This window comes from Hemiscyllium ocellatum, chromosome 14 (assembly GCF_020745735.1).
Source record: "Hemiscyllium ocellatum isolate sHemOce1 chromosome 14, sHemOce1.pat.X.cur, whole genome shotgun sequence".
Taxonomy (NCBI): domain Eukaryota; kingdom Metazoa; phylum Chordata; class Chondrichthyes; order Orectolobiformes; family Hemiscylliidae; genus Hemiscyllium; species Hemiscyllium ocellatum.
In genome coordinates, this window is record NC_083414.1 from 40,886,166 (window position 1) to 40,910,691 (window position 24,526).

General features: G+C 38.2%; 1 protein-coding gene across 1 annotated transcript in view; it reads left to right on the forward strand.

Annotated features, from left to right (window-relative positions):
* Nucleotides 1-17,624: 17,624 nt before the first annotated feature.
* Nucleotides 17,625-24,526, forward strand: part of synpra (synaptoporin a) — a 147,222-nt gene continuing 140,320 nt past the window's right edge. The window contains exon 1 of the mRNA XM_060835859.1: nucleotides 17,625-17,813. Within this exon, the coding sequence (XP_060691842.1) occupies nucleotides 17,625-17,813 (189 nt within the window). The remainder of the gene's footprint in view (nucleotides 17,814-24,526) is intronic.

The window sequence follows — 24,526 nt, forward strand, 5'->3', positions numbered from 1 at the left end:
CCTGAATGTTACAGGAAATTAATATACATTATGTAAAAGCCTACCACTCTTCCCAAGATTTTGTATGTTTCCGGTGCTCACTAAAATGCCTTGTCTTTGTTTCCTATGTCACTCTAACACTTTGAATATATAATGGAATTTTAATGCACCTTAAGTCAACACTTCTTAATTTTGGGCATTAAACTGAATGGCATTTTTTTCACTGTGGTTTGTAAAAATATGATGTTTTAAAGAACAACATGAATTAAAGAAAACTTTCCCATATCTAAGTACTTTGAAGTGACCAATCAGTGCCACCATTCCTGACAGTGCAATTGGAGTCCATTATTTGATTCAATGTATATCCACAGAATTTCCTCCGAATGTATAATTATCAACAAATTATACTGTATCTTTACAGTGAGGTAAGAGACAGATCTCTGAGAAAACATTCTTAATGAATCATAGGCAAGGTGACTGCTAATTGTTCACATTGAGAATTTCAGGATGTAAGCGATAACTAATAGAGGCTAAACAATTATTTGGATCAGTGAATTTTAGTAAGCTTATTAATGAAGCTCAGTTGGAAGTATGATGAGAATTAGTTTTAACTTAAATTGTCAGGTGGGAAACCCACAGGATCAAATGAAATACTTGCTGTTATTCCCCATTTTCCAAAGGCAGTAAAATTAGTTCAGTTTAAAATCACTTCTCCACCCAATCGTATCGATATCCAAAGGATGAGGGTAGGCAAGGGCAACAGGATGGTGTATGTGCTTAGAAAAATTACCTTGAGGGCATCTAATGTACTTAACAATAGTAATCAATGGCATTCTGGGTAATGTTTCAACATGGACAACCACTGGCTCCTACAGGCACTTTGGCAGGATACAGTATATGCATGAGTGTACAGCCCATTTCATTCAGCATCTTAAAATGAATTACTTGTGAGCCTGACTCCACCAGTTTTGTAACAGCTGGAGTTATGTAATTAAGTGCCAGAGTGGGTTCTGTCATGCTGACTTCAATTATTATGTTGCAGCTGGGACAATAGTATTTTAGCATTGTGCCATCTCGTTATGTGATTTCATTGGAGGAAGTAACTGTGACCTGGCTATTAGGAATTTCATGCTGTAACTTACGAAAAACTCAATGTGTTAAAGCTTAGTATAATAATCAAATGATGTATTCTACATCTGCAGCTTTAATAGATGGACCTGAATCTCAAATGCAACCATTACAACTATCAATATCTATTATGCAGCTTCTTTGAAGGGGACTCATACTGCTTCTAATTTCTGCTTTTTTGCATGATTTGCTCTGTCTCTCATCTGTCAGCAACTACTTGTTAATGTGTCACTTCATGTTGTTTCATGCCTTAGTTCTCATCCTTAGCAATGTCTTTCTCTCGAGTTGCCTTGTCGTCAATCTCTTGGCCTCTTTCACTTTGTTCCTGCTTTCTTTTTAATGGTGTTTTTTTTAAAATTGGAATTGGGTTGCCTGGTGTTGTCTTTGTTAAGTAATGAAGCATGTCATGGAGAAGACTGACGTGTAGAGGCTAGCACAACATATGCATGAAGTCAAAGACTTTAGAAAATACAGCACCAATCCCATGAAATGTTATATACAACTCTCTTCATCTCATCCAATCAAGAACTCCTTGATTATTAACTTTTAAAAGAGTACAATCAGCACTATGTTTTGCAGTGGTCTCTAAGCAACCCTTGGGCATCTTGGTTTTGGTGTACATTGATTATTAATGTCTAGCCATGAATCTCTAATGTCAAGGCTAATTTCAGTGATAAATGAATGCACTGAACACAAGTAAACTGAAGGGTAAAATAGCAATGCAGTAATGGAAGACATTCAGAGAAGAAGTCTCTTAGATTCCAACTAGGTGCAGTATTTTGAAGGTAAGAAGTAGAACATATAAACATAATGTACCCCTCATGATAAAGAAAATAAATATTAAAATAAAACAGTAAAGAGAGGACTATGACAACTATCAGGAGAAGGATTTAGTTAATAACAAAGAATGTTTTGGAAAATGAAAGAGGAACTTGACCAATGTTTTGCATTAATAACCTCAATCTGAATGGGAGTTAGCTGACTGTGAACTGCTAAACCCACACGCAAAACTCAAGGATACTGAGGCTCTCATCCTATTGCTGGCATTTGTGTTCTGTGCTCGAAGTGTCGGGGTAGATGACTTTCGGAGCAACTAAGCCCTTGCCCAGACCATTGAGGAAGTCTGCCGGAGCAAACATCAGTTAGGTATTTAGGTCTTGGCTAGTCGGCTTCTTGGCCAATCAGGAGCCTCACCAATGAAGTCCTGCTCTGCCTGAGAAAAGGGTGTTGATTGGTTGACAAGTGCTACACTTGCTAGGCAATTACAAGTACCCTAAGAATTACATTGACAACCAAGTGAAGATTATCAGTTGAGCTTCCACTTGCGTAGCTCAGGGATCTGACCTCTGCAGGATTAAGTGAATATGCAGGTATTGAGCCTTTGTTGAACTAAACAAAAGTATGGGGACAATGACTCACTGACACACTCACCGTGGCAGTTCCTCAACCACCAGAGCTTATCAGAATCGGGAACATTACATGTACTGGAAGCTGGTAATGGAAGCTGATTTCATAAGCAACTTTAAAAAAAAAGTGAAACATAATTAATAAAGAGAACTTACATGGTTACAAACAAAGGTGCCCATTATGAAGTATGCAAAAGCAGACTAGAATGAAGGCATTCATATTCTCTGATGTGGCACTAGAGACTCTGATGTAGGGGCTAGGAAGAAAGAAAGAGTTCAGGAAGCTCTCCAAGGTAAGCAGTAAGAAAGAAATGAAAGCAGCCATCTGAAGTCACAGACCAATAGTTCAAGATCTTCTGTGAGAAGTTCAATCACGCATGGACAGTCCAGTAAATGAATACATCTATCTATTACACCACCAACCTTTCTTGCGACACAGTGCAACTCAGGCCTGTCATTCATCTTTAAGCAGTCAGACTTCATACCCAATATTCGGATGCTCCGGCTCACCCTCACACACCCTCACACACCAAACAATGATCTGCGCCTCACATTCACATTTCTGATCTTTTTAGCTCTGACAAGTACATGCCTCAAACACAGTGCAATATTCTCTCTGATATTCTTCTCTTACTCTTTCATGAGATGCAGAGTTAATTTGTGTGGAAATAAGGAACATCAAGGGAAAGGAGTCATGGGTGGGAGTCGTGTATTAGGCCCCCAAAGAGTTGCCTTACTTAGTTATGATGAGGACGTAAAGAATCTGCTAAGCTATGAAGATAGGTTGAGTGAGTGGGCAAAACTTGGCAGATGGGGCCTAATGCGAGGTTTAGTAGGAAGTTTAGTAGGAAGAATCAAAAGGTAGAATATGTTTAAATAGAGAATCTCCCAAAAATACACTGCACTGACAGATCTTGGATCTGGCATAAAAACAGGTGCAGCAAGTAATTAAAAAGGCAACTGGATTGTGCCCTTTTCTTTTTATGGGACTTAGGTTTGAAAAGTTGAGGGAAGTTGAGGCTTCACTTGGAGTACTGTGTAAAGTTTTGGTCCCATTTTAAGAAAGGATACACTAGCATCGAAGACATTTCAAAAGAGATTCACTTGACTAATTTCTAAGATGAAGAGGTTGATTTGTCAAGAACGGTTAAACAGACTACACGTTTTTTCATTTAGAAGAATAAGGAGTAATCTTATTGAAATATGCAAGATTCTGAGAGGCCTTGATGAGGGAGATGATGAGAAGATGTTTCCATTTGTGGGGAAGTCTTGAACTCGGGGATAGAGTTGCAGATAAAGGGGACACTCATTTAAAACTGAGATGCAGAGGACTTTCTTTTCCCAGTTGGCAATGAATGTCTGGAATTCTTTACTTCAGGGAGTCCTGGAGGCTAGATAGGCTAGGAGCCAGCTCAATCTGAAATATGAGATCTACACTCATTGCCATACAAGTTCAAACTACTGCTATCATGCCACCGATGCTCAAAAGAGTATACAAGCCCTCACAACACTCCAGCAATCTGTGTCTTTGAAGCTCACTGGGATTACTAAGGTGCAAGCCAGGGGAGTAGCAGTGGGCTCTAAGGTACATCAACAATCTGACTGTTTTAGGATGTCTCTCTATCAGCTGAATGCATGTTCAGCTAAGAATGTTTAAGAGAGGGCATTAACAGGACTTGTGAGGTCCGCAATGCAGGTTGGATACAAATCAGTATTAGGAGCTGAATGATATCATGTTTCACCTATTTGTACACTTACCAAGCAGGCATGTCCCATTGGCATTGGCATGCTTATAAGAATGGTGACTTGTTCCAGAAATAGCTGCAAATGGTTCAATCCCCACTTTGGGACCCGTTCTGCAAAACTAACCATACTATGAATCTAATTTCTTTCAGCCTTTCAAAGAAAAATCTAATTAATTGCACTAAATGAAAGCTATTTCTTACTATCTAATAAGTTAATGTGAGTTGACTTTCTTCCCCGTACAAAAGCGTTTGCTTTTCAGTATGTGCTATATTATAAATTATGACAAAAGCACCAGAATACATTCTCATAAACACATTGATCTCGTCTAAATGTTTTTGTTCTGAGATTCATTAAATCATAAGTTTTGAAAACACAGCAAAGAGTTGTATGTTTCATTCATTGATTGCTGCAAATGTGAGAAACATCAGTAAGCTTTATAAAAAATACTTCTTAGCGATTTGCTCTCATTCTAAATAATTTCTGTTAGTTCTAAACAGGTACTCTATGATTAAATGTGCCTTAAAAAATACACATGATAGGGGCAAGAAACCAGGACCAGCTAGTCCATTAAATTGCTTGCACTCAAGAGGGCTAGAGTACCATAAGTAAGCACATGCTCTGTTCATTCCTCTGTCTCCCTCCTCCCACTTTCTGCTTTATCCCTTCCACCCTGCTCCCCCACACCCTGCCGCCATGTCTGCTGGAAGCAACAAAAAAAAAGACAGCCAATAAGGTTAATGTAAGACTATAATGTAGAAGAAGATCTTCACTCACCAAGTGCTGAATCTTTGGGATTCTCCATCTCAGAGACCTATGGAAGCTCAGTCATTAAGCAAGTTCTAGACAGAGGTTGATTGGTTTCTAATTACTAGTGACATCAAGGGATATTGGTTGAGTAGGAGAATATGGTGCTGAGATAGATGATCAGCCGTGATTTAGAATGGCAGAGCAACTTCAGGGAGCTGATTGGCTTACTTCTGCTTCATTGTTTCCGAAATTTCCTGTTTGCCCCCTTTCAGTTAATTAAAACCAGTCAGGAGGCCGCAATGACCTCATTAACCTGATTCTCTATCCAGACCATAACTTTCAATGTAATGTAATCTCTAACCCAGATCCCAATGGTATTCAGTGTGATACAGAAACTGATTCCTGAAATGTAGGACATTTACTGGCAGGTTTGTAGGCCTGAAGGGCTCATGTGAGGTTTTATTATGGCACTAAGTTAAGCCCATCTCATTTCCTTCAAGCCAGCAAGTTTCCCAAAGTCTGGAAATCCACCACTTGAGGTTAAAAATAGACTGACCATTAAAATGTGTGCATGCATCCTTAATGTAATCTTCAAATGACCAACATATTTTCCCTATTGGCCACCCACCCCTCAAATCACATCCAATAAATCTAGAAGAGACTCGATTCAGGTTTTTTCTAATTTAGTTTCTAGCTTTTCCAGATCTCTACCCTCCTAAGAGTTGTTCATTTAATTTATGAACAACTCCAAAAAACATTACTTCATGATATTTAATTTCATGTCTCACAGTATTTGCAATGTGTACTATCTACAAGATGCATTACAGAAATTCACCAAAAGTCTTGACACAAATGGTGATAGACGTTTGAAACTCTCGTACACAAATGACAATGGATGTTAGATCAGTTGTTACTTTAAATTTGAGACAGATGAATTTTTATTAAGCAAAGTTATTAAGGGATATGGGCCAAAGGGACATGAAGTTAGGCCACAGACTAGCCATGATCTCATTGAATGATGGAACTGGTTCAAGGAGCTGAATGGCCTACTTCTATTCCTATGTTCCATATATATAACCTTCCAAACTCACAACCACTACCATCTCAAAGGACAAGGCCAACTGTTACATGGGAAAGCAACTCATGCAAAAACTTTCCCGAGTCACTCACTGTTCTGACATTGAATATATTTCTTCACTGTCAATGGGTCAGAGGTTGGTGGCATGGAGGATAGTGTAGAGGGCTGTTGTAGGTTGCAAGAAGACATTGATAGAATGCAGAACTTGGCTGATAAGTGGCAGATGGAGTTCAATCTAGAAAAGTGTGAGGTCATTCACTTTGGAAGGTTGAGTTTGAGTGCAAAATACAGGATTCTTGGCAGGATTCTTGGCAGTATGGAGGAACAGAGGGGCCTTGGGGTCCATGTCTATGGATCCCTCAGAATTTCTATCCAAGTTGATAGGGTTGTTAAGAAGGTGTATGGTGTGTTGGCTTTCATTAGCAGGAAGATTGACTTTAAGAGCCATGAGATTATGCTGCAACTGTATGGAGTCCTGGTTAGACTACACGTGGAATATTGTGTTCAGTTCAGGTCGGCTCATTATAGGAAAGATGTGAAAGCTTTAGAGAGGGTGTAGAGGAAATAGATTTATTAGGATGCACAATTGGAGGGTATGTCTTATGAAGAAAGATTGAAGGAGCTAGGGATTTTCTCATTGGAGCGAAGAAAGATGAGAGGTGACTTGATGGAGGTATATAAGATGTTGAGAGGCATAGGTAGAGTGGATAGCCAGAGACTTTTGCCCATGGCAGAAATGTCTGTCATGAGGGGGCATAATTTAAGGTGATTAGAGGAAGGTTTAGGGGAGATATCAGAGGTATGTTCTTCACTCAGTGAGTGGTGGATGTGTGGAATATACTGCTGGCAGTGGTAGTAGAATCAGATAAATTAGGGAGAATTAAGCAACTCTTGGATAGGCACATGGAAGTTAGTACAATGATGGGTATGTAGGTTTGTATGATCTTAGTATATGATAGAAGACCGGCACAACATCGAGGGCTGAAGGGCCTGTACTATGCTGTACTGTTCTATGTTGTATAGTCAATGAAATGCGTTTGAAATTTAGTTATAGTTACAATTTTAAAAACTATTGTTTTTTTTTGACATGACTAACTTGTTTTAATGTAAATAGCACCATTCAATACAAGGAACCCCAAACCTAAAATATAAACATAACTTATGGGAGTATAGACTGATGCCACACAGTAATTTAATAGCTCTGCTTTAACTTGAGAATGTGCTTTAATTGCCCCTGCACTGAATATACTAACTTACATTTTACAATCATATAATTTCAACTGTACACTGCATACCGTCTGTTGCAGACTAAGAGTAAATAATGTTTGCAAAAAGAAAATTATTGCCAGGAATTTTGAGGCTAAAGGTGAATTAATAATCAAAAAATGAAGGAGTAGGGTATTAAATGTCTTGAAGTTAGACAAGATTATTCTTTAACAACCTCTCGACTCAAGCATGCAACCTTACAATTTAACTAAATGTTAATGACAGAGTTATCAAGAGAGTACCAGTAATAGCATTGCACTTGCTGATTCAGTTCTTTAATTGACAGCTTGGGGACAGCTTCAGAACATAAAACTTAAGCAGGAAGTGATTCACAGAACCACAGAAGTGCTAAAGTGGAGATGGAGGCCATTCAGTCTGTTGGTCGTACGCCTGCCCGTTAAATGAATATATTACCTATTGTCAATCTCCTGGTTTTTCACTATATTCTTGCACATTACTTTTTAACCAAATAATGCCCTCTTAAATGCCTTGATTGAATTTACTAAATTAATGATTGAAATGACAAATTGTAGACGTCTGTCAATAATGTCTAAAGATACTTTTAATACATATAATTTGTTTACAGTCCAAAGTTACAGAGTTGGTTTCTAATTTGTTACTTGCAAGGTTACTCATATATAAGCATCTTTAGATCTGTTTTATGTGGATAGTATGTCCCGGTACCCACCATTGAATAAATTATGCAAATATTAGTTTATTGATTGCCCTTTGGTTGTTTGTATCCTGACAGCTATGATGTAAATATTTTTTGTTGTCAGGAAATAAAAACATTGTGTAATTCTTTTCAGCCAGAACAGTCAAAATATAATCATTGATAATAGAAAGTAGTTCATTATTACATTTATTGTGAAGAAATAGCTAAATATCAAGATTAATTGGAGTATTTGAAGATGTACCAGTGGCCATAATGTGCAGATAGGTCCAATAAATTTATAATCTATTTTCACTTGTGTAGTGCAGTACACCAGCTGAACTTTTGAATAATTAAGCATCATATAGTAAATGTCTAATCAGAAGAAATAATTAGACTGATTAATTAGAGTACATTAAGTGATAAGGCAATGGGCATCTGGGATATTATGATGGTTAGGATAATAAATAAAGATGAGCTACATGTAGAGTAAGAGGGACTGGAGACTATAGTTAGTCAATTGAGACTAATTTGAAATTGGGTGACCTATTGCACTATGTCGAGCCTACTTTATTACATTAATGATTTTCTTTCTATTAGTTCCATTGTTGTTACTCATTGTACACTGGTGACAGTGATAAATAGAACCATCACCAGTTTTAAAATGCAGATGTTTTCCATCTGTCCAGAGGTTCAACATTTGGAATTGAATAATTACCATAATCAAAAATTTGATTAGCGCTGAAACAAAATAACAGCAGTTGAAAGCAAGTGTACATTCCATCATAATTCATTAAAAATAGTTAAATTCTGACACTAAAGGCATACTATAATTTGGTATAGACATACATATCTGGGAGAACTTTAATTATTGCAGTCACCAGTCAATTTCGATATGATCGATTTGTTCTTGTCTCTACTGCAGAGCAATTTTTAAATAGCTTCAACCTCTTTGACAAACCTACTATATAACATTGTGCAGAAGACATTCAGAAATGAATGAGAATATTTTATGCAAATTGAATTATATTTTGGCTATACAGAGTCTTCAAAATAAAATATAACATTTTTCTGTTGAATAAAGGTTAATTTATGTGCAGTAGCATGTCAAATTTATTTCTGCTTTGAAGCCAGAAAACTTCTGCAAGCCAATTGTTATTGCACACTGCACTAGCTAAATTGAATACCTTCCTACGTTTCATCAACTTTATAAGCTGTCGTGAGCTTTGCGGTTCCTGAAAAGTCTGCCCACTTTTTTACAGACTCAGATTCCTCCAGTAAGATTGCAGCATTTCTTCTCTAACGTGACTGATATGCCCTCAAACAAATGCAACTGAGGTACCTGCCTGATTTGGTATATCTTTCTTTGCCTTGCACTGATTTATTTTTGCTCCACATTTATTGATAAAGTGAGACCAGAAGATACTGTCCAGCGAAAAGAACTTGATACCCTTACTTTTACTATGTGCCAGACCCTATTTGTTTGTGGAGTGAAATTGGATTATAATTTCTGTAAATGTGTATGGTGATATTTGCTCCGGTAAGTAAAATCCAAATCCTTTGACATCTGAAAAAATATTGAAAGCCATGCAGCTTTGATTAAATATTTTGTGATCTATTAGACAAAGAGTGCTTTAGCAATATTTGTATTCTTGTTTAGAATCAAGTAATTGTCACTATAGTAATTATGATACTTTTATTGTTTTATTTCTGTTTTGTAAATTCCTCGACATTTCCTTGGTAACTATTTCTGTTTTACATATTTCGAAAATTAATTATTATTTATTGTTAACTGAGTTTTTAAAAATATGCATGACATATTATTTCATTTAGAATGCTCTCCTGGTTAGTTGCTTGTGGTGACGGTTGCTACAGAATGTTTTGCTATACGGAAACAACATAGAATCCTTCGAGATTGTGTATCTAGAAACCATAAAGGGAAATATGCAAAGGTTATATTTTTCAAATAAATAGTTTGCCAATAGTTGAACATTTAAGAAGCCTGGACAACATTTTTCTAAATCCATTTTAATTTATCGATGGAACAATTACATAGCTTGCAAATAGATGGCGATAAGTCTCTAGAATTAGGTATACTTGCAGTTACTAGACAGACTAGAGCTTTAAATGCTGAATTTCTTTCAATACAGTGTAAACTAAAACCAAATGCAAGCTCAAGGTAAGTATTGTAATCTGTTGCTGTCATGTTTGTGTAATTTTTATTGAAAGCATTTGTTTTTGTCTTTGGTTTGCATAAAACTATGCAGTTGGGGGCAAGTTTTGTTTTACAGAGAACAGCAGTAAGGAAGAATTTTGAAAAATACAGCAAAACCCCTGAATATATAGAGAACAAAACATCTACTTTTAAACCGTTTTATTTAAACTTGATATTTAAGGTCACAATATCAAAAGAGGTAAATTCAAGGATGCCTTTAACTGGAAAAAAAACTTTCCAAACAACAGAGGTTTCTGTCCTTTAACAGAGGCTTCTCCATGTGTTTTGGTTTACACTTAGCAAGATTTCTTGAGTTAATTTATTGTAAATATTGTATTTTGGATGTATTATCTCAAATACTAAATTAGAATGCCCTACGACAGAATTTGGAATAAAAGTTTGTTTGAATTATTCTTTCTCAACAACTATTTTTCTAACACTACCTGTAAGATTGAATCATTCATTTCAGATAATGTAACCTATGCAGCAAAGACAATTTGGCTGTGCCACAGAAACAGCTTAATCTCCAAGGCAGTGCATAGAACTAATGCACTTATGAGCATTGGGAGTACTCAAATTAATTTCAAACATTATTTTGCTGTTCATATCTTTGCTCTAGTTTGTGCTTTACATTAGCAGTTTCATTTAATTATAACTAAAAATGATAGCGGAATTAATGTTTTACTATAATTCACTGCAACATCATTGGGACTGAATATTGGCTTTACATCTTAAAGCATAATTTATACTTCTGCAGAAACATGCATTAAGTTTCCAGCCTTGATTTTACATAGTGTACTTTAAAGATGATGATAATCTGTCATCAGTGGTCTGGGGGAGGAAATAATTGGGAAATAGAATGTTTATTGTTGTTTACTATTGTTTAGTGTTGTTTTAATTGAGATGATAATCATATAGAGCTTCAGGTGAGGGAGTATTGCTTGCAGTATCTTTCCTGTCTTATCAGTGTTCTGCCTTACCTCCGTTGATGGCATTTGGAAATGTTTATTGTGCTAATGAAGCCCAGACTTCCTGGTGTTTCTCCAATTTCTGCTGTAAACTCTACATTTCTCACTCCAGTCAGCAAAATTGACTTGCTGATACATTTGTGGAAGGGCAATGCTCCTTTTGTTATTAGTAGTGAACATGATGAGTTTTATGTTTTTACTGAATTAATGATAATTGCATTAACAAATTACCCTTCTCCACTGTACTGCTCACAGCAAATTTACAAATAACTCAGATAATCTATTTACCTGATAATCACCTTGTTCAGGAAAGAAGCATTTATTTTGGCTAAAATTTTACCTTGAACAATGGTGGAAGCTAAGAGCACTCACACTTATTTGAGAGTGAATTGGAATACATTCTCCAGGAATTTGTACTTGCACAGTTAAATGAAGAAATCTAGAATTTGCTGACCTGTTTACCCTGCTCTCTCATGAACTTAGTGCTCCAATTCCTTGCCAAGAAACTCAATATTTAAATTCACATTAGAGCATGATCATCTCATGATCTACATTAATATGCAAGAAAATGGTAGGGCTAATGCACTCAGACCCAAGTGGATTTTTAACAGCATGGTAAATCTTAATTACTGACAAAAAAAACCTCCCTTTTACTAATATTTAATTTTAATGTATGCATTCTCATTCCTTCAGGATTGAATTATTTTTGGAATTTTTTTCAAAAGATCAGTCCACTTTATTTGTATCTTTGTTAATTTCACACTCTATTCCATCCATCAGTCCTTTCTTCTTTTACATCCCTAATTTCTTAAAGGCCAAGAAATGCAGTGGCCAACACTGAACCTAAAATATGGATAAAATCTTGGTCATTGCCACAACAAAATACTAAATAAACAACTCTCCTTTTGTGAGTCATTGGTTTTTGCCCAAAGTTCTATATACCTCCCTTAAAACAAGAGGTGGACAGATGTGAAGTGAGTTGTATTCAGGTTTGAGTTTTTGTATATTTTACCTTTCCTTCCAGCTCAACCACATAGTTTTAAAGTCAAAATTAACCATATAGTTTCTAGTTTTTTTGCTCTATTCAGTCATGGGACATGGGTGTCACTGGCTGGGCCACCATTTATTATTCCTCTCTCGTTCCCCTTGAGAAGGTGATGATAAACTGCCTTCTTGAGTTGCAGCAGTCCATTTGTTGCAAGTGTCTCCACAATGCTGTTAGGGAGAGAGTCCTAAGGTTTTGACCAACCAGAGAAAGAACAGTGATGTATTTCCAAGTCAGGAAGGTGAATGACTTGGAGAAGAACTTATAAGCGATGATTTTCCTATTTTTCTACTGCCACTGTCTTTCTAGATGGAATGCTCATGGGTTTGGAAGATACTATCAAAGGAACCTTGGTGAATACCTGCAGTACATTTTATAGATAATAAATAGTGCTACTACTGTGCATCAGTGTGGGATGTGAATGGCACCACATCTGCAAACAATCAAGTGGGCTGCTTTGCCTTGGATGGTGTCAAGCTTCTTGAGTATTGTTGGAGTGCACACATCCGAGCAATTGGAGAGCATTCCATCACACTCCTGATACTTGCTTTGGAGATGATGGAAAGTCAGGAGTTAAATTTACTTGTTGCAGGACTCTTTGCTTCTGACCTACTCTTTTAGCCACTGTGTTTATATAATTAATCGAGTTCAGTTTCTGGTCAATGGTATCTCCCCAAGTGTTGATGGTGGGAATTCATTGATGATAATGCATTGAATGTCAACTGATGATGACTGAACTCTGTTTTGTTTGAGCTGCTTATTGTCTGACATTCATGGTGTGAATGTCACTTGCTGCTTGTCAGCCCAAACTTGGATATTGTCATGTCTTGCATAATTTGGACATAGGCTGCTTCAATATCTGAGGAGTTGCAAATGGTGTTGAATATTGTGCAATCATCAGCCAACCTGCCAATTTCAGAGCCTATGATGAAGGGAAGGTCATTGATGAAATGGCTGAAGATGATTGGGCCTAGGACACTAGCCTGAGGGACTCCTGCAGAGATATCCTGGAGCTGAGATGACTGATCTCCAACAACCACAACTATTTTCCTGCTTTGTGGAGGTGCTAGTCTTGGACTCGAGTAGACAAGGCCAGAAATAACGTGACACCAGGTTATAGTCTAAAGACGTTTATTTGAAATCACAAGCTTTCGGAGCTCTGCTCCTTCATCAAGTGATGTGAAGGGAAGTGCACAGGCACAGACTAATTAAGATAAAGAGATCATAAGTTCATAACTTCAGAAGTTCATAGCAAGTTCATATGATCGCTCTACCTAATCAGTTTGTACAGTTTTGGGTTACTTGTTACTTTGGTTGGACCTTCAGCATGCGGCTGTTATATCCATCATGTTATTCCAGCCATTTGGTTTGTCTCCATACTTTCTTTTTTTAAAAATATTTTGTAATTATCTCTCTGCCTCAATTAATTAGATCATAAGTCATCCCTTCACTTGCTATTCAGCTGTTGACTCTTTACTCATACTATCTGACACTTTCGATTACCTGCAGATTCTTATTATTCAGTCTGTCGTCACTTTAATCGCACCATTTGTACTATTTTTTCATCTCTCTGCCTATAAATTCTGTGCCTGTGCGCTTCCCTTCACTTCACCTAATGAAGGGGCAGCGCTTTGAAAGCTTCTGATTTCAAATAAACCTGTTTGACTAAAACCTGGTGTCATGTGATTTCTGACCAGCTTCCTGTGTGCCAGGTGCCACTCTCCACTTTGTTGGATAGACGCCAGTGTTGTAGCTGTACTGGTACAGTTTGACTAGGGTTCAGCAAGTTCTTGGGCACAAGTCATCAATATTATTACTGGAATGTTGCCAGGGCCCATAGTTTTTGCAGTACTCTGTGCCTTCATCCATTTTTGATATCAAGTGGAGCTCATTACACTAGTTGAAGGCAATGATGCTGGAGACCTCTGAAAGTGTCTGAGATGGACATTCCATTTGATACTTCTGGCTGAAGATTGTTGCAACTGCTGTAGTCTTAGCTTTTGGGCTGTCCAATCATTGAGGATGGGGATATTTGTAGTATTTTGGCAAGTAGCACTTCAGAAATTATCCAAATCACCATACTTCATTTGTGGCACTTTACTAGTCCAATTATAATGTAATTTCAAAACCAGTTGGTGGTGATTACCTTTGCAACTCAGTGAATTTATTTGAGGTCCCCAAAAGCACTTTTCAATTTTAAGTTCATGAACCACTATCTGGAGCAGGTGACCTGATTAATAGGTCCTCTTTCAAGTCTGCAAACAACAAGACTATTTACACTAACTATTTATTCCCACAAGTGGAATCAACTAAATATTCAATTAATTTCTTTTCATTCTTTGAAACTCAGAAGCTAGCAGGCCAGTATCAGAGAATAATGTGTTTATCTCCCATCAAAGGAAATTACTGCAGGTGCAGGCATTGTGAAATAAAACCAGAAAATGCCAGAATACCCCATAGATCATTCTCCTTCTGCAGAGAGAGAGAGACATAATTAACATTTTGTTTGATGACTTAACTGTTTCTCTGTCACCATAGATGCTATCTGACCTATTGAATATTTTATTATTTTCTGTTGTTGTTAGAATCATAGAATCCTGAGAGTGGAAAGGTATCATGCATCCCATCAAGTCTGCACCCACCCAGAAGACCTTCATTCCCATACCCAGACCCTCTACCCTTACTCATAGCCCCGATATTACAATGGTTAATGAACCTCATCTGCACATCCCTGGACACTATGGGATAATTTAGCATGGCCAATCCACCTAACCTGCGCATCTTTGGTCTGTGGGTGGAAAAAGGAGCACCTGGCAGAAACCCACGCAAACACGAGGAGAATGTGTAAACTCCACACAGATTGTCACCCGAAGCTGAAATCTAAGCAGGATCTCTGGAGCTGTGAGGCAGCTGTGCTAACCCCTGAACCACTGCCATGCCCCAAGTTGTTGAGATATTATGATTGGAAGATTGCCTGCTCTTATTGGACAATGATGTGAATGTGGAACGTAATAATGATTTTTGGCTTCTGTTATTAGAAGCATCAAAACAAAATGCAAATGTAGATAACGACATTGACTAAGACACATTCACCTTCACTCGGTGTTATTTACATCTATGTTTTTCAAACTACTGGATATATTCCCAAACATCTGGGAGATCGCTTTCCAATTCTTTATGTAACTGACTAAAGTTTGTCCGGGAGATGACTCTGATCCTGATCCCATTCAATATTTAACTTTGTAAGACTTTATTTTCCTCTGAGGTAGAAACAGATCTAGTTCTTACTTGAGGGAATTCAGTGAATTGGTGCGAAAGGCAAAAGCTGACACCTTGCTTCTTCCTTGGATTAAAAAAATCTTCTAATATCTAATCTAGATGTGATTTTATATAACTTAAAATTATGATCCCTGGTCCACCCTAACTGATCAATCGGATCAGTAAGACAGTCTATTCTCTTCATGATCTTTTAAATCTCAGTAAGATATGGTAAACCTATGTCTTCAGTAACAATTTAGTTAGTGCTAATTTAGTGTAAAATTCATTCTATTCCAAACTATTTTACTCAGTTTTGTAAATGAATATTTCAGTATGCCTCCAAATCAAAATACAGAACACTTCACTTTGAATTTCTGTTTGGTGTGATGTTGATACATTGTCGATTAGAACATAGCCATTTACTTAAGTCTAAAAAGGCAAAGGAATAGGTTGATGATTTCTAATAGCTATGGATTGACAAGGGTTTGCTGGGATCCTAATGGAATTCAAACAGCTCTGATTGAACAACCTACCATCAGAACTTGGTAAACATTCCACAGATTGTCCACCTAAGACCATCTCTTGTGAACTTGTACTTTACCTGGACTGGGAAAATCGCAAGCCTCAGTGATAAAATTACTATGCCTGCTCCCAGCAATGAGGTAGGCTGTTTAAACAAGTATCAATAGACCAGCTGAATTCAGGTGAAAATACTAGATGTTTTATGATGTTTGATGTGGCTTTGATTTTCCATGTCCTGATGTGTTCAAGCAGCATCACAAACAGTTAAACTCACTCTAAAAGGTGTCAATATATTATCAAATCATGAATGTGAACTTGTTCTCACATCAAGCATTCACCGAGGCATTCCAACAGTTGTGTCCTAAGTCTGGATTTTAACTGTTTGTTTCCAGTGTGATGGAAAATGTGCAGGGTAGGTTCTGACTTACCAATCAGCTTGATATACCTCTGTGTTGTCCTCAAACACATCATTTGTGAAACATCAAATAGAAGGGAGATAATGCACAACCTTCTCTACTTCTCAACTAAGATAGGGAGAGAGAGGAAAATTATTTGTCCAATCTAAGCTTTCGTAGAGAATAACAGCAAAATACTGTAGATGCTAGAAATCTGAAATAAGAGGAGAGAATGCTGGAGAAAGCCAAGAGGTTTGGGAGCATGTTTGGGAAAACGTGAGTTAATGCTTCAAGTCTGATGTGACTCTTCTTTGTGTTCTTCACAACGGACTGAGGCCCAGTTGCTAGACTGCAAGGACACAAATGCCCAAAACCTGGTAAGACCAAGCATCTGCCTGACTGTGACAAGCCCTTTTGACTTGAGTTGCTTAGTCCCCTTGACTGAGTGTGGAGGCAACTCCTGCCTAAGTGTAGTCCTCCTTAACCCCACTAAAGACTGGTCCCCTTTCACTTTCAGACATAAGCATTTGGCTGAATCAAATGTGTGTATTTGCTGGCACATCTTACCGTAAGTGTAATATTGATACAACACTGTGTCATACAGCAACCTATCTGCTTCCTTGACCGTTCAGTGCTCAGAATTCTGACAAATTGCCTGCCTCTCCCTCTATGAAAAAAAAGCAATGCAAGCCACAGAGACTGTCGGCCCTTTACCTTAGCAGTGAGGATCCTGTGCACTAAAGCAAAATGCAAGCCACATTGGTTTGCAGCCTCCAAGTAAATGCTAAGAAATAAAACTAGGAGCCATGAGGTGCATTCTGCGTGGATATGTGAGTTTTACATAGCTATCTATGTGCAAAGTGACCTGGAAGAAGCATGCAGTTCATAAGTATCCCAAAGCATCTGGCTGAAATCCGAAAAGGCTGAAGTGGTGTTTTTGAGTTGTTCCAAAATCATCCCTAATGATATGCTTTAGCAATGCTGACTTACATGGATGAAAGGATGGTGTCCATGGAGCATGCAGGGAAATGGTCTAGAAAAGCAAGTGGTGAGATGCTGCTGCCAGGTAACTGCTCTGACTTGCATGTCAGGAATTGGCACCTTCTTTACGTCTGTAAAAAAATGAGACAGCATCAGGTAATAATGAGATGCAAATACCATGGAAATAAGGTATTCACCATTCATTAATGAGATCCAGAACCCGCATCAATAACACATTATGGAGGATCAAGCAGAGCGAGGTTTAGACTTCAGCTCCTCAATGGTAGAAAGTCATGCCCTCGAGAGCTCCCAGTTAATCAGATTGGGCCATGGCTCTGACAATTTGAGCAGCACCAAAACTCAGTTACGGGCACTGCTGAGACTGTCAGAAAGCCTGAAGAAGAAATGTAATAGATCCTGGGTTAAGGTAAATCCTGAGCTTTTAGGATGTAAGGGGATCAAGGAGTCCAGAAATAAAGGTATGATGAGGGTGGGCTGGCTTGGAAGGCCAGTTGAGGAGGAGCAAGGAGGTGGTAAGATCTTGGGAGTATGCTCTCAGTGCATCCAAGGCACCCACTAAAAGATGCACCCCAGGCTTAATAAGCAGGCTTTTCAATATCACTCGCATGCCATAGACAATGTATCATTGTTATCAAGCTCAATTGTTCAATTGTTAAAAAGCTCAAAATGGCCAGTGGGCTGCAATCTTGCCACTTGGTTTGAGAGTGGATGGGAAGGTGGTTGGCTGGTTACCCTAGTTGCATATTACATGTTCACATCCACTGAAAATATGCCAGCTAAGGAACTGTTAAATTCAGTTCAAAAACTTTCATTTTCCTCCAACTTCAGAATGTATAATTTTCATAGCTGAGTACACAGAAGTTGCTAATATGGTTTATCTGGCAGAGTTTTGCTGCAGGAATTGGATTCAAACTTTTCTATTATTATGCTGCAAGCCACATCTAACATTGCTTTAACATTGCAAAAGTTTGCAATTCTGTTTAAATGAAGTCCACAGGCACTCAATATGTTGGTTTTCATAACTACTATTTTGACTACCAGTATGAAAGTGAACGTAGAAAGATTCAACAATTCTGCAACTCTTGATATCAGTGTCTACAGATGGCTGCCTACACATATCTCCTATAATTACATCAAAGGGGTGATTTACCATATGCCTACATTTGGCCTTTAATAGATTGAAATTTGTGAGGAGAGTGCATTTGGAAATTTATGCCTTAGGTTTATCAATTACAGTTTCAGGGGAACTGCAGAAAATGTTCTTCAGGATTTCTGATAATTGTATTACAATTGGAATACCACTGGTTGAGTCCTGTTGCATAAATGTTGTACTTTAGCATTTTGCAAGCTATTTAATAATCAGATAGTCACTGTTTGTCATCATGGTGAGATATATTTATATATATTTATCATGATTGCCACATCGAAATTGAAAATTGATTTAATTTGAAAAAAGTGAAAAGACATCATTCGACTGTATGAAAGTGACAGAGAAGTGGATATTGTAGATACAAACAGATTTATTTGAAATTAGAGCATAATGTAAAATATAAGTATTCTAAAGTAAACTTTAAGGTTAAATATGTTGCCTAGCTGTGAGAAGTCATGATATGTGGTAGTCAGTACACTGGTTAGAGTCACATCTGGCGCGAAGGCAGATGGTTGTGGTTGTGGAGGGTCCAGCTCCAGGACATCTCTGCAGAAGTCACTCAGGATAGTGTCCTCGGCCCAAACATCTTCAGCTGCTTCACCAATGACCTTCCCACTGTCATAAGGTCAGAAGTGGGGATGCTTACCGATGATTGCACAGTGTTCAGCACCATTCGCGACTCCTTAGATATTGAAGCCATCCATGTTCAAATGCAACAAGATCTGGACAATATCCAGGATTGGGCCAATAAGTGGCAAGTAACATTCACGCCATACAAATGCCAGACAATGACCATCACCAATAACAGACTCTCTAACCGCCTCTTGATATTCAACGGTGTTACCATTACTGAATTCCCCACTGTCAACATCCTTGGAGTTACTATTGACCAGAAACTCAACTGGACTCACCACATAAATGCAGTACCTACAAGAGCACGTCAGAGACTAGGGATAAAGTGGTGAGTAACTCATCCCCTGACACCCCAAAGTTTGTCCACCATCTACAAGGCACAAGTGAGGAGTGTGATGGAATACTCCCCACTTGCTTGAATGGGTGCAGGTCTGACAACACTCAAGAAGCTTGACACTATCCAAGACAAAGCAAACCGCTTGAGTGGCACCACATCTATAAACATTCAATCCCTCCATCATCAGCACTCAGTAGCAGCAGTGTGTACTATCTACAAGATGCATTGCGGAAATTCACCAAAGATCCTTTGACAGCACCTTCCAAACGCACAATGACTTCCATCTAGAAGGACAAGGGCAGCAGCTATATAGGAACACCAGCAAATTCCCCTCCAAGCCACTCACAGCTATGACTTGGAAAGGTACCACCGTTCCTTCACAGTCGGTGGGTCAAAATCCTACAATTCCCTCCCTACCAGCATTGTGGGTCAATCCACAGCAAGTGGACTGCAGCAATTCAAGAAGGCAGCTCACCACCACCTTCTCAAGGGCAAAGAGGGATGTGCTATCAATGCTGGCCATCCAGCGATGCCTAAGTCCCACAAATGAATTTTTTAAAAGTTAGCAAATGGTTCATGTTGTGCAAAGGTCTCAAACAATATATACTTAAGTGTATTTTAAGCAGCACCTATTATGATGATGTCATATGATCCTGAAGGGGAGCAGCTTAAGAACTTGGAGGAGTAAGTTGTCATCTAGATCTTCCTTAAGTCTCTTTAGTTATGTCTGTCATATTAACGAAACTGGTAATTGGTTGTTAGAACATCGACCATAGAACAATGTTGTGCCGAGGTTTAATCCTCATGTAAAATATAATAACTTAACATACACACCCCTCAACTCACTGCTATCCATATCATGTCCAGCAGTCACCTAAATGTCCCTAATGACTCTGCTTCCACCACCACTGTTGGCAATGCATTCCATGCATTCACCACTCTCTGCTTAAAGAACCTTTCTCTGACGTCTCCTCTATACCTTTCTCCTAATATCTTAAATTCTGACCCCTCGTATCAGTCAATCCTGCCCTGGGGAAAAGTCTCGGGCTATTGATTCTATTTATTCCTCTCATTATCTTGTATACCTCGATCAGGTCTCCTTTCTTCTTCCTTCTCTCCAGAGAGAAAAGTCCGAGCTTATTCAACCTTTCTTCATAAGGCAAGCCCTCCAGTCCAGGTAGCATCCTGGTAAACCTTCTTTACACCCTCTCCAAAGCCTCTCTATCTTTCCTTTAGGAGGGTGACCGGAGCTGGACACAATATTCCAAGTGTGGTCTCACCAGGGACATGTAGAGCTGTAGCAAAACCTCGCAGCTCTTCAACTCGATCCCCCATTAATGATAGCCAAAACACCACATGCTTTCTTAATAAAGCATCCACTTAGAAGGCAACTTTGAGGGATCTATGTACTTGCACACCCAGAACCCTCTGTTCCTCCACGCTGCCAAGAATTCTGTCTTTAATCCTATATTCAGCATTCGAGTTCGACTTTCCAAAATGCATTACTGTGCATTTATCCAGGTTGAATTCCATCTGCCATTTCTCAACCCAGCTCTGCATCCTGTCTATATCTTGCTGCAGCCTGCAGTAGCCCTCTATACTATTGACGACGCCTCCAACCTTTGTGTCATCTGCAAATTTACTAACCCACTCCTCAACCTCCTCATTCAAATCATTTATAAAAACTACAAAGAGCAGAGGCCCAAGAACAGAGCGCTGTGGGACCCCACTCAATACTCTCCTCCAGACAGAATACTTTCTGTCTACAACCACTCTCTGCCTTCTGTCAGCAACCAATTCTGAATCCAGATAGCCAAATCTCCCTGTATCCCATACTTCCTGACTTTATGAATGAGCCTACCATGGGGAATCTTATCAAATGCCTTGCTGAAGTCCATATAAACCACATCCACTGCTCGATTTTCATTGACCAGTCCTGTCACCTCCTCAAAGAATCCAGTTTATGACAAAAGCTTTTTCACATCAGACCATCTAATGATATACCAATCAAATCTATAAATCCCCATCAGGAAAGAAGATGATGGCAGAAAATCAACTGGAAAGCTCATACAGCATGATGAACAATGGTGAAGGTTCACTTTATAACTGTTGAAGAGAAAAATACCTTTAAAAAAAACTCCCTGAATGAATACATGGCTGACAGTAGCATTGAAGGTGTAAGAATAGAATGGTGGTAGGTTAACCAATGAGGAACAAGATATTGACAGAAATGTTGAGCCTTTTGAAATGTCATGTCAATGAAAACAACTGGCAAGTCATGTTCAATGTGTGGACAAATATAAATATTCTAGAATTGTGTTCAATTTACCATTGTCTGACCAGCTAGTCTGATACAAAAAAATCCTCAGGAATAGGTTTAATAGGTTTAAATATTTCTCTTGTTGCAATCTTTATTTGTTTTCTTATATTGTATGCATGTGTACCCTGGCATCTTGCATTGTTGGAATTGAGTTAGATTTGTTCATAGCAACTTCAGCAGCTACTTTTTGAATAGCCAATTGTTTTAAGTAGCTTGTGTGCTTCTTGGAAATGATGACTACCAATACTTGCTGAAGTGCTGAAAAATAAAATATCAATTTATCACATTTGCAACAACTCCATGGATTTCACATGGAACTATTGAATATCAGATCCTTTTTGGCTACCATATAGAAAATATGTAAGTGTAATCTAATCACTCACATATTATTCATGTGTAAACTGAAGAACCTTTTGCAAAATGGAATAAGTTTTCTTAGGACGTTTTACAATATGTACAATTGAGCAGCACTAAGTACTGTTAAAATATAATCAGTGGTAATTTAGCCATTGCTGTTGTAGTCCAGCAGTTCTCAAATAATAATGCTCATAAAAACCAAAATGGAAAGGTATTCTGTAATTAAGCTATTCATCCTGCATACAGAGGAGCGTCAATTATCCGACATTTGATTATCTGAATTTCGGATTATCTGACAGTATCTCAAGGTCCTGATGCTTGGCTGAACGATGTTATTTGGCATTTGATTATCTAGCTTCAATTAACCGAACAAAATACTGTGAGTTTAGGATAATCGAGGTTCCTCTGTATTCTAAAAACTAACTTGAGCTCCGTTTGGAGCATTTAAACTGGCATCAGATGTTAAGTTAGTGAGGGTCAAATCAACCAAGCTTTCAGATATCCACCAAGTTATGTTGCTGACAAATGCATAATAGTAAATGTTAATTGATGAAGGGGTGGGGTTGAGCTTTGGGAACATTCATGAATAAGAATGTTGTAATTGGAACCAGGTGGATCTTATTGGCTATGAGATCCTTTATTGGAGATTGTTAACCTGGGCCAATCAGAGAGCCCTTGGCTGACAAATATAAACAGGGAATTCTACCGCAGTTAGGCGGTAGTGTGGGGGTTAAGGAAAAAAAAAGAAAAAAAAAGAAAAAAGAAAAGAAAGAAAAAAAAGAAAAGAAAAAAAATATATAAACAGGGAATTTTGCTCCTCTCCCTTGTAAAATTGCTGTGTCTTGTATGCGGCTGTAAATGTAACTTTGTTTGTTGTAAACTGTTTTTGCAATTTGGTTAATAAAATAATATAAACAGGGAATTCAGCATCTTCTCACTGACTTGGATTTGGCTGGTCTCACCCAGTGTAATGGGTACATGTAAATAAAGGGTGACTTGATGGTGGGATACTGTCTCTGTGCTGTTTTTCCCAAAGAGATAGAGCTATCTCACTGTCAAGTAATGTGGTGGTTGAGCATGTGGAACTGTAACCAAGAATTGCTGGATTCTGTGTAGAACGTAGAAATCTGGAAAAACATGTTATTTTATACCAGCATAACCATCCAACTGGCTTCCAGAATGCCACAACTCTGTAGAGCTCCGAACATTTAAAATAATTGCTAAAAGGCTGGAGGAAAATTGATTTTATTTTAATGCAGTGAGTTACAATTTCAACTGGAAGAATGGCATTTACTGATTCAGTTGTAATTTTCAAAAAGGAATTACATTAGCCATTTAATTTTAATGGAAAAAAAATGAGAGCAATAGGAATAGGGCAGGGAGTCTTGACTAATTAGACAGCACTTTTAAAGTGTTGGTATATGCATGATGGACCAAATGGCACCTTTATCACGTTATTTTTTTGTCAACTTGTTTGAGCATGTTATACCACACCTCCATGGCAGGTCAGTCTTGAGCTAAAACTATGATCTAAGCAACAGGGACACTACCATTGCAGTCCAGAACCACTCCAAATATTCTTTTTACGTTGGCTGATTCTATGGATTCAATATTCACTTCTCCAAATACTGGCGGCATAGTGTGTTGGAGAGTAGGTGTGGAGTTAAATAGGAGCACATCTACAACACAGTGTCCTTGTTTATTCAATGGTGAATGGTGGGGGGTGTCCATTTAGCATAGTTAAATTGTGCACCACAGTGCAGTTGGGAGTTTAATTTTAATATGACTCTTGTTGCATGAGTTTGCTGAGGGTCTTAGGAAACCCTTCAATGAAAGTAAACCAGGTGCTACAGCCTCAAGGTTTGGGGATACTTTTTAGCACTGCCTGAAAGCCAAGAAGTGTAGGAATGCTTCCACCTAGAAATCATCAGCTTCCCACCTACAGTTTCTCCAGATTGCCAATTCCTTTTCTCCTCTCAATTGGATTCTCCATTCGCAATGCTGATCATGGCCTCTTTCCTGCTTCCTAATCATGGGCTGTGCTGATGGCCTGAACTGTTCCCAAGGATCACCAACTCTGATGTCTTGGAAGTAGTGATCAGTTTCATCTGTCAGCTTCGCTGTCCATTCAGCTGGCTGTTTGGGTAAGAAACTGAACCTAAAAGTATTAATGACATTACTGCCATTTTTATCCTTTCCCGTATCACCCTTCCCACCTGCCCATAAATATTGAACTTATAATTCCATTGCTATAAAACTCTGACATCCATGGCAAAAAATGTAAAGATTTGTGTTGGTTGGTTGTCTTAATCAATTCAGTGT